This window comes from Macadamia integrifolia, chromosome 8 (assembly GCF_013358625.1).
Source record: "Macadamia integrifolia cultivar HAES 741 chromosome 8, SCU_Mint_v3, whole genome shotgun sequence".
In the NCBI taxonomy this organism is placed as follows: Eukaryota; Viridiplantae; Streptophyta; class Magnoliopsida; order Proteales; family Proteaceae; genus Macadamia; species Macadamia integrifolia.
This window is the reverse complement of record NC_056564.1, coordinates 10,638,704-10,653,395: the sequence shown is the minus strand read 5'-3', so window position 1 is coordinate 10,653,395 and position 14,692 is coordinate 10,638,704. Positions and strand designations below refer to the sequence as shown.

The 14,692-nt window shown below is 37.6% G+C and overlaps 1 protein-coding gene across 2 annotated transcripts in view; it reads left to right on the top strand.

Moving 5' to 3' along the window:
* LOC122086512 (disease resistance protein RPV1-like) overlaps positions 1–11,447 on the top strand; it is a 33,743-nt gene extending 22,296 nt beyond the window's left edge. Inside the window, exons 1-2 of one of the 2 annotated variants that reach the window (XM_042655376.1) lie at positions 4,753–5,502; positions 11,070–11,447. In XM_042655376.1, the coding sequence (XP_042511310.1) occupies positions 4,997–5,502; positions 11,070–11,199 (636 nt within the window). In that variant the 5' untranslated portion in view covers positions 4,753–4,996 and the 3' untranslated portion in view covers positions 11,200–11,447. Of the gene's footprint in view, positions 1–4,752; positions 5,503–11,069 lie in introns of those variants that run through there. The other variant, XM_042655377.1, reaches the window with a different exon arrangement.
* The last annotated feature ends 3,245 nt before the right edge of the window (positions 11,448–14,692 follow it).

Genomic DNA, 14,692 nt, shown 5'->3' with positions numbered 1-14,692 from the left:
ACTTTTTTTGCTCTTTTCTTTTCAGTGTGTGTGTTTGTGTGATTGTTCAAAAAATGGGGATCATGACTGATCCTGAATTTGGATGTTACGGAGCAATCGATTCTTGGGTTTTCAGAGTTTTTGATAATTGAGTTTTTCAAATATGAGGAACCAATTTCAAGGTTTATGAGATCAATTTACCTTGCATTTTCTGTTTGGAGAGGAGACACTAGAAGGTCAGTGGATTGTCTCTTATCACATGTTGGGTTTGGGAGTTGTTATTTAGTGTGTTCCCCCCCCCCACACCCCGTTCTCCGTCCCCCGTCCCCCGTCCCCCTTCCCCCTCTCCTCTAGTGTTTCGTGTAGCTAATTACTCATATTTTGATGTATAAGTGAGATATTTTTGTTGAATTGTCTTAACCTCAGCTATGCAATTCGCAATAGTTTTGTTGATATTTTTGTTTCATTTTAATTCTATATATTGGGGGTTGCTATTGTAGGGATGAAATGAAGTTGATTGAATTGATAGTTAAAAACGTCTCGAATGCCATAGCAAAAGAAGGAAGAGGAAAAAATGTCTGCAAAATGGACCAAGTGAAAAGTCACTAAAAGCCCTTGAAAATCCCATTGCAGGAGATGCCAAGGCCATACCTACCAGTGCCATGCATACCAATCGCAATACCAGTACCCCCAACCATCCAATTGGAGTAGATGCCAAGGCCAAACCTATCAGTACAAGACGGTTTTTTCACTGGTTTAACATTGTATTATGGTTGATTAATCTGAACCGTACATATGGAATATTACACGTGTCAGCCGTTTAGGGTGGAATTGTATGGAATTGTACGAGATGAGAATTTCAGACGATTTCTACCCGGGGGATTCCAATATGACGGTCCCTATTCTTTTGAATCCTTTCCCATCATCATTTAATAATAATAATAATAATAGTCTTTTTTGACAAGTCCTAGCGAAATGCGAACAGAGATTCTCCGTTCCCACCCTTGACGGGGAGAAAGATGAAACTTTATCCTCTTATGTGTGACAATTGTTGCTACCTGAAAAATAATTCTACACATTAAATATTTCAATTAAATGGTCCATAGTAAATCCCCATGTGGTAACAATTAAAAAAACAAAAAAAAAATTCCAAGGAAACCATTACGAGCATCCTCAATCCTACAAAGAAAGTGTCCCCCTCAGCCAGTCATTCGTTCAATTTTTGTCCAATTAATTTTCTCTGTAAATACAATATTTTCATATTTTTATAATCTAACGGTTCTGAAAATTTGGGGCATTTGATGAGTTAAAATGGATTTGAATTCCAAGAAATTTTCACAACTGTTAAATTTTGAAAAATGTCCAAATGTTGCATACACATAGAGAATTAAGTAAGAATTGAACGATTAAAAATTAAAGAGGAATCAAAAAACCTAGTAAGGAGGGGTTTTGGAAAACTATTGAGAGGGAAAGACACAAAAAAAAAAAAGAATTTTCAAAATGAGACCAGAGGGCAAACTTAAAAGGGCGAGTGGTAGCAGGACGTACGTATTGCAATCTTATTTTCACTTTCTTTTAATATTAACCGTCCATTTAAGTTTAGATTAATCTAAACCATCTATCAGTTTTTTATATTGTAACTAATTCTTAGTTTTTAGGGTGGAGAGATGACGGATGTGATTACTTAACTTGTCTAATATTTTTTTATATAAATAAATAAATAAAAAAATAAAAATCCAATATAAGAGGACTCCTCCTTCGATTTTGTTGGGAAATCTCAATTCTCTCTCTCTCTCTCTCTCTCTCTCTCTCTCTCTCTCTCTCTCTCTCTCTCTCTCTCTCTCCTTGCTTTTTCTTCAATGTTGTTCCTTCTTTCTACAACCACCATCATCATCATCATCTCTCTCTCTCTCTCTCTCAAAATAGGATGAGATAAGAAAAAAATCAACATAACTATTTTCAGGCACTGAACATATGAAAGACTTGGCCATACATATCCAAAAACCATGTTTACATATTAATCATCAGGGAAGGGATTTGGACAGTAAAGTTTGCATATATGGTAAAAGACAAATTTGAATTTATAAAGTAAACAAAGCTGTTGAATATCTAAGATTTTATTATTACTTATTGGGTAGATATTATTAACCTATGAGAATTTACCATGGATGTAAATCTTCACTGAAATTGGTAAATAAAACTTCAACTAGACTGGAGAGCGGTGAAAAAAGAAGAAGAAAGAAGGAACAACCTTGAAGAAGAAGCAAGGAGAGAGAGAAAGAGAGGATCGAGATTTCTAAGCGGAATGAAAGGAGGAGTCCGTTTATATTGGGATTTTTATTATTTATTTATTTAAATATTAATAATATTAAACAGAGTTGTAACCGTTTACAACTCTGTTAGCAGGATTAACATATTTAACACGTGTCAATCATATCACTTACGTGAACATTCACCGAGCTCTGAACGTTCTGCATTCCTATTTTTCTGCACGTACCGCGACCATTTTGCCAACTTAAAAACCTACAAGAATAAATTATAAAAGATGAAAAAAAATAACAACAATAAGCAGTTGTACCAAGCTGAACGGTTTGCAAAAAAAAAAAAAAACCTAGTTTAAGTGGGTGGTCTGTGGTCGGGGACTGAACCAAAAATAGGACAGTCTAATTTTCTAGTAGGACAGCAGGTTTGGTCAGATTTAAGACAAAAAAAATGTGTAGAAATGTCCCATTTCAAAATTTCAATTTATATCATATTCGTTTTCGATTTAGATCCTCTTTAATTCTTAATTTTGTAATTTTCTCTGCACGAGACATCTATACATTTTCTAAATCGAACGATGGTAGAAATTTAAGGCATATGAGGGGTCAAAATGGATTTTAATAAGATAAAATCAGCTGCTCATACGATCACCTGGTCGTACAAGTCAGCGTCCAGCACATGTCCAACATTCTGCCATTACAAGGATAAAGAAGGGTGTATTTGAAAATAAAAAGGACAGGTGTTAAATGTTGACTCGTACAACCAAGTGATCGTAGCTGATCCGTTTTCGATTATAATTCCAAAAAAATTACACAACAAATTGCAAGATTAAGAATTTGAGAGAATGAAGATCCGTCAGTTTCCTCATTCCCTAATAAATATTGAATTATTTTCAAGTGGACATAGGAAATGGGCTCAAGTACGCTGGGACAGAATTAAAAGAACCCCCAAATAGAAGTCTGAAAACCAAACTTGCATAGGCATTTTAATTACTTCTTTGCAGTCAGTTGAGAGAAGTGGTACCTAGACCACTCTGTTATTAAGTAACGAAAAAGAAAGAGCCGCATACACTGACTTCCAAAAGCTTTAAAAATTAGAAGGAAGTTGCCGAGAGAGAACTTGAAAATAAACAAGGAGACTCGCGGTAAACGTAGAAGTATTAGAGGCTTAATTTCTCAATTCAGCATCAGATTTCATACTTACGTCGGAGCAAAGTCGCTGCAACTAATCTGTTTTCAGGGTACGATGGCCTCCGCTGCCACTGTTGTCCCGTCTTCTTCATGCTCATCCTCTGCCTCTCCAATGACATACGATGTGTTTTTGAGTTTTAGAGGAGCAGACACACGGCACAACTTCACACATGACCTTTATGCTGCCTTGGTCGAAAATGGAATCAAAACATTCAAGGACGATGAGGAAATTAAAATTGGAGACGTGATCTCTGAAGCGCTCGAAAGGGCAATCAAGAAATCAAAATTCGCCATTATCATATTCTCGAGGAACTATGCTTCTTCAACATGGTGCTTAGAAGAACTTTCCTTGATTATGGAACGCTGGGAAAGGCATGGCCAAAAAGTTTTTTCAGTTTTCCTCAATGGTGTCAATCCATTGTACGTAAAACACCAGAAGGGGAGCTTTGGAGAGCCCTTTGGCCTGCACGAACAACAATTCGGCCCAGAAATGACGGAAAAGTGGAGGTCAGCCCTGAGAAGAGCAACAGCAGATGAAGTCTCCGTATGGAGCTTCAAAGACTTTTGGTAATTACGTCCTCCATACATTTACACCCTTTTTCTTTCTTAATATTTTTGGTGTGTGAATCGTACAATCACCTAGTCGTAGGATTCTACTTTCAACATTTGTCCCACTTTCTTCCTTTACAAGTATAAAGAGAGGTATATCTGAAAACAAAAAAGACAGATATTGGATGTTAACTTATATAACCAAGTGATCGAACGAGTAGCTGATCTGTTTTCTGAACTATGAAGTTCAAACAAACTAATTAGTGTCAATTCAAGTAGAATTAGGCCCAGCCGTAAGGCCTTACCACCAAGGCCAAGCCTACCAGATGTTTTTGATGGGCCTGGGCCTAGCCTAGCTCGAAGAAGAGCAACAGCAGATGAAGTCTCCGGATGGAGCTTCAAAGACTTTGGGTAATTACTTCCTTCCTGCAGTTACACCCTTTTTTTCTTCTTAATATTTTTGGTTTGTAAACCATGGAGATACGAATAGGACAAGTGTTGAATGCTGACTCGTACAACAGCTGATGTGAAGTTAAAACAGACTTTATTTATTTTGGTAAAAGTCAAAACAGACTTTATTACTGTCAATTCAAGTAGAATTAGGCCCAGCTGTAAGGCCTTACCACCAGGGCCATGCCTACCAGATGTTTGTGATGGGCCTGGGCCTAGCTAGCCCAAGCCCAAGGGATTCCTTATCAAACAACGATTAAACAATAGAAAATTGAGTGGGCTAGCAGGGTCAAAAAATGATGTCGTCCACCGCTTGATACCGTACTCTGGAGAAGGAAAATAAAGTTAGTGATGGGGTAGGGTAAAGATTCTTTGTGTGGGACTGTAACCCTGGAGAGTGGAGAAGGATCTGAAGGAAGGAATCCTCTGATCTATCTCAATTCTGATCTTCAAACCGCGTGGGACTGTAGTAACTCTGGGAGAGTGAACAAGGAATCCTTTGATCCATCTCAATTCAGGGCTCCAAACCTCTTCGGATCGAAGATCTTAGATTTTGCTTCAGATTGATGGCTACCCATACCGTAATCTCGTCCTTTTCCTCCTCTCGATCGAATTACGATGTATTTTTGAGTTTCGAAGGAGAAGAAACAGAGAAAATTTTCGCAAGTAACCTCTACGCTTTCCTAGAGAGAGCCGAGATCAAGACATTCAAGGACGATGAGCACATGAATCGAAGAGGAGAGCATCTTTCTGAGACGGTTAAGAAGGGAATCAAGGAATCAAGAATCGCCATTGTTATATTCTCAAGGAACTATGCTTCTAAAATATCGTGTCTTGAAGAGCTCGAGTTGATAATGGAATGTAAGGAAAATCTTGGGCAAAAGGTATTTCCTGTTTTCCTCATGGGTGTAGATGGATCGACCGTACGGGATCAGAAGGGGAGCTTTGAGGAGCCCTTTCGCCTGTACCAAGAGTGCTTCGAGGGAGAGATGGTGGAAAGGTGGAGATCAGCTCTGAGGAAAGCAGGTGGAATCCGTGGATGGAACTTGATAGACGTTCCTGTTCCTGACGGGTAATTACTCCCTGCCTTAGCACATTTTTTGTTTCTTTCACTAATTAGGCTCTTTTTTTCTAAATAGAACCCTTAGTTGTTAGAGATGAGAATGAATTATTGATATAAGTTGGCTTCAGAGATCATGGAAGAGCTTAACAGTTGAAAAACATTACATTTAAGTCAGAGATCCTTAGGGAGAATGGGGACAATGGTGTTTTATGTTAAAGAAAGGGGGAAGGGCTGTGAGGACTGTTACTTCAGTCAGGTATATGTAGTCATTAGCTTAAGGATTTCATGTTAGGATGACCAGCTAGATATAAGAATTTAGGCCTTTTCTAATTGCCACTCTGGTTTACATAGTCATTAATTTTATTTTACTTTGGTAGCAATATATAGGCATTAATTAGCCATAGGAAAGAAGACAGTTCTTCCAGCTTTGGAAAGATAGCCAGATTTCCATGTTGCAACCCTCTTCTCCCTTTTTTCTATGACCATAGAGCCTTTAGACTTGTAATGATCAGCACCAAGGGAGCCCAAAATAAGTAATAGGAGGAGTTCCTACTTTACTGCCCAACTCATGAGCTATCTATTCCATATAGGCAATATCACAAATAGCATGAAGAAGGACCAGCGAGATTTTATCTTCAGGCCTTTGATGGACTGAAGAGTCTTACAATTGTTCTCAGATTCTCTTCATCTATTTATGGGAGGATGAATAAAAGATTCATCAAATTGTAAGTGGGTAATGACCAGTTTAACCGTGTGGGAATTAAAAATTAGTGAAAAGGCCTCATTGAAATGATAGAAACAGCATTTTATTGAGGGATTCTACTCTTATAACACAGGGATACAAAGAAATTTAATCTCTTTGTTTCAACCCTCCTGAACATCCAAAGCTCAGTGAAAGAGCCGCATGGATTAGAACTGAATTTGTTTGTGCAAAGACTGTAGAGCTGCCTCTACTTCCACTTTAAACTAAATTCCATTCTTAAAATAGAAAATATGAAGCCCAGAAATATGATCGAAGGTTTTTTCAAAATACATTTTGAAAAAGAGACCAGGCTTTTGATGTCTTAATATCGTATCCACACTTTTATTGGATATAGGCTGACTTTTCGCAATAAGAGAAGATGAAAATGTTTTGAGCCTGTATAAAGAATTTTAGAGATTAGATTTTGTATTGCTGCGAATGAGGCTGTTGGAATTAAGTTCAAGAAAGCATAGTTCAGCTCCTTTGCAAAGCTCTAATATGATGGAACTCTTTGAAGGTTCCAATCACATCTTCTTAGATTGTATTCCAGCAAGCTTCAAAGAATTCCATGTAGTAGCCTTCTGGGCCCGGAGATTTTACTCGAAAGATTGAAACAGCTTCCCCCTCTCCCAATTCCCAATCTCCCAGGATGTTTTGTTTGTAAATCTCTCTCTCTTTCTCTCTCTCTCTCTCTCTCTCTCTCTCTCTAGATCTCCAAATTTCCACAAGAATTTGTCTTATTCGGGTGGCTTTGATGCTACTTTGTTGGTCACACTACAACAAATAGAGGTTTTAGCTCATAAAACCGCCTCTAAAGCTTTTATGGATGGCAATCTGTCACAAAGCATTAGAAGCAGTTCGACTGACCTCAGTTTGTGTCATTTTGAGTCAGTTGTTTGAGGCAATTTAAACTTTCTCCAATGATCCAATAGTTCTAAATGTATGTAATTAAAAAAAGAGGGAAATTTTTCTCTCAAGTGCAGGTCTAGTTCCTCCCTTGGGGGTCTAATCAAAACCCCAAAAGATAGGTTAGATCTATAACCAGATTGACCTGCAGTTTGGTGACAAAAGGGGCTGAAAATAGCTTCAAAACAGGGGAAACCGTAGGTGTGAATAACTTTTCGACTTGAAGAGTCGGCGCCTAGGGGAGGAGGTTGTGGGATCAAACTCTGTCATATGCAAGCGTGTGTGTGTGTGTGTGTGTGTGTGTGTGTGTAGGAATTGGTGGCCGTTGGCCCTGCTAGTGCCCAGTAGGCTGGTCATTGTTCAGCTGCGCTCAGTTGGATAGAATAGCGAAAAAAAAAAGGTGTGAGTAAGTCACAGTATAGGAGGGCTTCAAGAGATCAAATCAGATCACTAGCGGTGCTGATTAAACCTCTCAAGCAAAGGATAAAACTCAGACTAACAATCATTCAAATCAAAGTAGAAATAGGGCCTAGTCTGTGAAGAGGAAAACAAAGCATGAAATAAAAATAATACCCAGGTTTCCCAACCTTCGATCCAGACCAGATTCCCTCTGTCTGTAATGGATTCTCTCCCCACTGATTCCCTCAGCTATGCAGAACAATAATCTTTCTTATTCATCAGATCGTGAGAGCTCTTGGCTCTTACAAGGACTTGAATGAAAAACGTAACTTCAAAGCCTAATCTGAGTAGGAAACTAGTCCTAATCTAATTAAAGACTTCTGATTAACTGACTTAAGACTTAAAAAAAAAAAAATCCAAAGAGTACTTAATTAGTATAAGATTTAAGTAATTTAACTAGTATTGAACCAACCCCAGTTGGGCTGGCCAGTAGGTCTAACCGAATGGTCTAGTCTGCTGGCCCTTTCTTCTTCTTGCAGGTATATGTTTTTAGTTAATTCTCTGCATCAGAAAAATTTTCTACACCCATAAAGGATGGTTCATCCACCATCCTAGGGTTCACAAACATGATGGCATGGGGAGAAGAGGAAGATCAGAGTAGTGGGGGGGAAGGGAGTGAGTCACACACTCACACAGAGCACAAATCCAACAAATTCTCATTAAAAAAATCAAATCACTCTTAACTTGTCCATCAATTACAGCTTATATATAGGGAAAATAGAGACATAAAACTGAAATAGAACTAGTCTAACTATGAAATAACCATAAAAGGAAATTAGTGCAAAAGGAAAGAAATCATAACCTCCTACATTCAAATCTGGAAAATAAAAAGCATGAAATAAATGACAAGAAAATAACTAATTTTATTTCCAACCCTTGTTGGACCAAAATCCTGGGCTAGCCAGTTCTTCTTTGGAAGCCAAGAGCCGGTCATGCTGGTTCAAGCAAGCAAGTGCAGTCATGTTTGCTTCAAAACCCCTAAAGGGTTTTAGTATCTTTCCAAAATACCCTCCCAATATGCCCACACGCATCTCAAGCACCGCGGTGCACCATAGGAATAAGAAAACTCGATCCAAATAAAAGGGGGAAATTACTTGGACACCCCTTGTATTAAGGCCAAATTGCTTGACACCCAAAAGTTTGAAAAGTTTGCTTGAACCACCCTTGCATTTAAGATTTATTACAACTAGCCCAAGTCCGTTAGTCAGTCACTATCTAGTGATGACGTCATGGGTGGGAAAATCCTAAATGCCCAAACTACCCTTTAAGGGTAGTGAATAGACCCTTATACCATCAACTAGAACAAGAGAAGATGCCTTCCCTTTCATCTCTTGTTGAGGTTGTCCTCGACCTCTAAACACTAAACCAAAAGCGGAAGGATAGGGTTTGCTTGCGATGGAGTCCTTCCACTTTGATTGATTTTGCCCAAGGTTCCAACAAGAACCAATTGTAGACATCAACTAAACATAGAGTATTAAATCCCTGAAATCAGATCTGGCACTCACGGTAGGATTTGTTAATGCATGGAAAGGAAGGAGAGATATTGAAGAAGGTTTTGGAAGAAAGGGAAGAGCTTCTTGTTTTTCCTGTACAACCCATATCAACCCTAACATGTAGATCCTTGGAGCTGAATATACCCTAATTTTTTATATGATAGTGAAGGAATTGAGATGGAAGATGGGTGAAAGGGGAATCCCTTTTCACCCATGACTTGAATTGATTTGGGTTTTCTAAAGTTAATACATTTAAAGGTAAGTTGGTTATTTTAACTTCACAAGTTTTAGTTTTACTCATAAGGGTAAGATGTTTTTTTTTCATTCAACCACGAATAACAGAATCAGGTTTCATTGGGCTTCAAGTAATATTTTTATACTTGTGGTGTCTCAAGCAATCTGGCCATAGTACAAAGGGTGTACAATTTTCCCTAAAAAAATCATACCCTTATGAATTTGTGAAACATGAAGCGGACTTGTTAGAGAAGAGAACTGTCCCCCCCCCCCCCTCTTTCTTTCTTCATTTCCTCTTCCTCAGCCTATGGTTGGGATTTATCAAGCTCTACCTCTCTCTTTCCAACAAAAATAAGGTTTTTTCACTCCTCTTTCCTCTCACTTGCAATAGTTATATGTGTACGTACTTTACACAAATGTCTATATTAAATTTTCATTTAGATGGTCAATCACGATAAGCATCTTGGGATGGTTCATCATTTCGAGCCACGTGGATAGTTGGTCAATTGATCATTGGATTACCTAATATCACGTGTATGACAATGCACACTCTTATGTTTCATAGATTTTCAAATCTTCATTTCATAGCTGGTGAACTCCATTTAGGCTAAGATTTGACATGTAGGTAGAGGTCCTTTGGATAGTCGATAAAATTTGAACCCTATCAATTGGCCACAAGGAAACATTTAGGCCATCATGTTGGAGAACTTTGCACGCAATTTCTACTTTCCAAGTGGAGGACAATTATTTTGTGCTTGTGTTATTTGTGCTCTCTTCCTCTCTGATATAGAAAAGCTTCCATTCTGTTTTGAAATTCTTCATCCTTACCTCGATGGAAAAGAATCTTTTGTGGGTCTAGTTGAATAATACACAACATGCTTCGAATGAATAACACCTTTCAAGTCAAATCCAAAAATTTCATAAAATCTATAAAATATTTATCCTTAATTAATTATGATTGGATCCACTATAATGTCCACATATCATCTTTGTCCTTTGCTAATTGTATCTCAATGAACTTGTTCTCACAATTGTTCAGGACCATGGTTATACTTTCATTTGCCTCCATCTATCCAAAATGCCAGAACATGATCATGTAAAAAGCCTATAGGAAATCCTTAAAAATGATGATTATGATTATAAAGGAATCACAACAACTGTGGAGATGGAGAAGGCAACCAGAATCCCTTGTTTTCTATCACGTGGCAGTCAATGGGGGCAATCTGAAGTGCTAGATGCGAAGAGGATACATTGAATTTGTGAATTCTCAAAATTTATTGCCTAAACTTGATTAGATTGGGATTCCTGAATCCCACCAACTCATCAAGGAAACTCTTCTTTGCCGGCTTTGTTGGAGATGATATCATCAGGTAGAGCTTGGTAAACCAATTTGGGATGAGAAACATGTTAATTTTGGCGTTACATCTTTAATGTATAGTTCACTATTTTAAAACACCTATGCATTTTTAGAGGTTAAATTTTAAATTAACTTTTGAAGCTTGTATATATTTACATGGAAAAATATGATTGGGTTAACCTACTAAATGAATGAATGACAGATGATTTGTCCAACATATCCATAAAATTTTAATCTAAACAAAAATGCCACATTGATGACATTGAGATCCCTAATTTTTAACCCAAAAAAAAAAGGACATTGGGATGGCAGTCCACTTTATTTATTATTATTATTATTATTATTTTTTTTTTATTCTTTATTCAACTGTGAGTATCTGTTGCAGGGATGAAGAGAAGTTGATAGAAATGATGGTGGAACAAGTATTGAGTGCGTTGGGGCAGAGACCAGTGGAACATCATCATCATGCAAAGAAGACGACGAAGAAGACAACGAAGAAACCTCTGTCATGGTGACATAGCCTGTTGAAATGGGTTCTGCCTGTGGTTTCAGAAATCAAGGACCTGCAAAGTCTCGAACAAACAAACTATCTATTTTCTACAATATTAGTGAGAATAATTTTTGTAGTAATGAGAAATATGAGCTTATGAATAGAGAGATTATTTGTAAATTGTAACAGTGCTTTTATTGATCACCTTGTAATCTATACAAAATTAGTTGGATAGTTAAATGAATAATTGGATCGTAGAGTTCATTTTGTTAATTCAATATTAGTTATCCTTTTAGTAATTAATTATCCATTGGTTTCAATATTAGTTTTCTTTCCTTTAAAATAATTATAAATCATGATTTCATTACAAATTTAAAATGTTTTCGTCAATGTTTTTTGTCACTATAAATTATGGATTAGGTTTGATCTCCCTCATTCCTAGATCAAAATCGATTCAATCCAACCAAAATCAAACCAAACCGACCATTTAACACGCCTTGAAAGGATTATAGGAAGTTCATCGTGATAATCAACGATGATAGAGACACTGATGATGATTAGAGGCCACTGAAGGAACCTCAGGCAGTCGGTGGTGTTGGCTTTGCTACTCAGCCATATCCCTCCAGCCAGAATCGAAACAAAGAGCAGAAACGTCAAGAAATTTACCGCTTCGACCAAGCTATTGATGAATCTCCCTCATCATCTTGATTATCTCTTGGACACTTTCTTGTTAAAGAGGTTACTCTTTTTTTATGGCCGCTCTCTTTCCAGTTGGCTTTTAGTCTTTTACTCACTCTTTTATACCGAATGAGTCAAACGAGAATGATGATGATGATGATGGACATGGTGCCAAGAGCCATAGATGTTGGATGTTCACCCGTACAATCAAGTAATCGAGCAGCGAATTCATTCTCTAATTTTTGGGTGAATATTGGGGATCTGAATATTTGAGTATGTTCAAGCAACTCATGTGAGGGAGAGTACTGGGAATAATATAACACAATTTTTTTTTTATCTATTTTTAATGGGTAATTTACAATGCCACTCCCTTGGAGAATGCCACTATTATAGAGACACCTTCTGCTTAATACTAAATTGCGTTCACACCCCTTAACGTCAGTCGCTGTTAAGTGAGGATTTGAAATAACGATTTTACCCTTTTTCAAACTCCAAAACAACCATTCGGCCAACAGGAGTTGTAAAGCCAGTTTTTTTTTTTTTTTGGCAAGGAGAAATTTTATTGAATAGGGTCTAGGCTACACATGGAGTCAATATTACAAATATGGACTAACCATGGAGTGGATGTTGGCCAGTTTGTCATACACCCCAATGACATCGCCTTCCGAGCCAAGGAATTAGCAACCATATCGGTATTCCTCGGAACATTAGTGAAAGAACAACTCCTAAAATAGGTAGAGATATGCTAAATATCCTGCACAATAGGGAGCACATCTATTGGAGGAGGGGGGCCTTGGTTGAGGAGCACAGAAATCAACTCTTTACAATCAGATTCAACTGAAATGTAATCCACAACCTCTCCCAGAGCACGTAATAGGCCATTGCGAACAGCAAGAGCCTCCCCTTGGAGGATATTTGTGAATTGTAATGGATCAGATATAGCAGAGACCAGTTTGGATGCAAAGTTTCTAATAATAAAGCCAATACCTCCCTTTTTACCATCATCACATAAAGATGCATCGCAAGTCAATTTGAAGTGTCCTTATTGGGGAGGTATCCACCTTGATGGTACAACAGTGATCGAATCGCCAATCTAATCAATTTGAGGTGACAAATGTGAAGACTACCAAAACTCTTCAAAATGCAAAATTTGCCCACTTACCGACATCAATGGGCGAGAGATTAGATCGACTATATAGGATAATCAATTTGAGTTGTTATCTGAAGGTGCCTCGAGCGCGTTACTTGGGGATGGGAATATGGGATGACTAGGGCTCCAATGTTGAGGTTTGGCTACGCCAAAGAGAGCCGCAAAAATTTGGGCAGTCACTTCTGATGTGATAATCAGTAAAGTCGAGAGTATTTCAATACTACCATCTTCCCCTGCTTCTCCATCGTCATCGTTTAAGTGTCAGTATCTGTGGCAGAGCAAGCTTCCTAAGGACGTTCCGGGTCTTGTTCTGGCGATCTAATTGCAAATTTCTCAATCAGTGTTTGATGGGCTGAAGCACACATTTCAATTTGGTCATTAGGAATTGTGGTAGTGATGTAGGGTCTGTCGTTCTCTCTCTGTCAAGTCTGATGTGGTTTTGTTTTGTCTTTAATTAGGGTCTTTTGCGTCTGTGTTTGTGGGGATTTGATTTGGTTTGATCTTCTTTTGAAAGGGAAATGGGTTGGAAGCAATGCTTGCAGTTGCAGAGCCCTTCTTCCCATTCTCATGTCTCTGTTATTGTATGGCGTTGTCTTCTTCGTCATCTTTCATAAAATAGAAGGATCTTCTTGGGTTTGCCTTATAATAAAAAATAAAAATAAAAATTGTGTTTATCTAATTATATTGGCCTTATTTTATGTCATTCGAATCGTATTTTCTTCATGGCAAGAGTTGTTACTTATGTCATTTTTTTCCTGAATGTTGCTTTGTTCTCACTCTAAAATAATCGGGTTTCCTCTCTCAAGTATTGTACATTTCTTCGCTTATGCGACCCCTGAGTGTTCCTTCTTTATGGTCGGTCTACTTCGTTTTCGTGGAAACATGGAAACATCGTTTGGAGGGTTTTCTTATTTTGACCAAAGAAAAACGAAAACAGAAAGAGGAGAGAGCTCACCAATGCAGCTAAAAGCCCAAATCTCCAGACTGAGAAAGCGAACAATAGAAAACAATTTGGTCGAATGTGAGCAGCGGGCTATTGCCGATTTGGGGATGAAGACATGGAGGATTGGTTCAAGGGCTAGGAGAAGAAAACATTTTATGAGTGTATTTTGGTATTTAAAAAAAATAAATCAGCTGATGTCAGCACGTGAGGTATATTGACTGATGGTAAAAGGTGTGAATGCAATTTGGTATGGTAGGGGTGGTAATATAAATTACCCTTTTTTAATTGATAGAAGATTTTTATCATTTTATTTGTGCCTTCATTCTGGCTCCACATGAGGGGATAGTATTTTGTCATCAAGTGTTATCTTTCATTGTACAATATTGGGTGTTCTTTCGAATAAGGGTGTCCAACACTCAGCTTGAACTAGTGTGAGTCCTAGACATAATCCACTAAGGGTGCATCCACTTTGGTTTGGTTTTGATTTTTTATTGGTTCAATTCGATTTCTTATTAGGTTATATTCAAAAAATTTAGCTCGATTCAGTGTCTTATCACTGTTGATGTAATCTAGTTTGATTTCGATCTCACAAAATCCTATTTTTGAAACATGATCCAACAAGCTTATATTGGTTTCGATCAGTTTAAATCAATTTGTTGTTTTGGGCTCGGTTTTGATACTTTTATTTTCTGTTGTACGTTTATCCTAGCAACAGGGGAGGGTAAGTATTTGATTTATTTAAAAAAA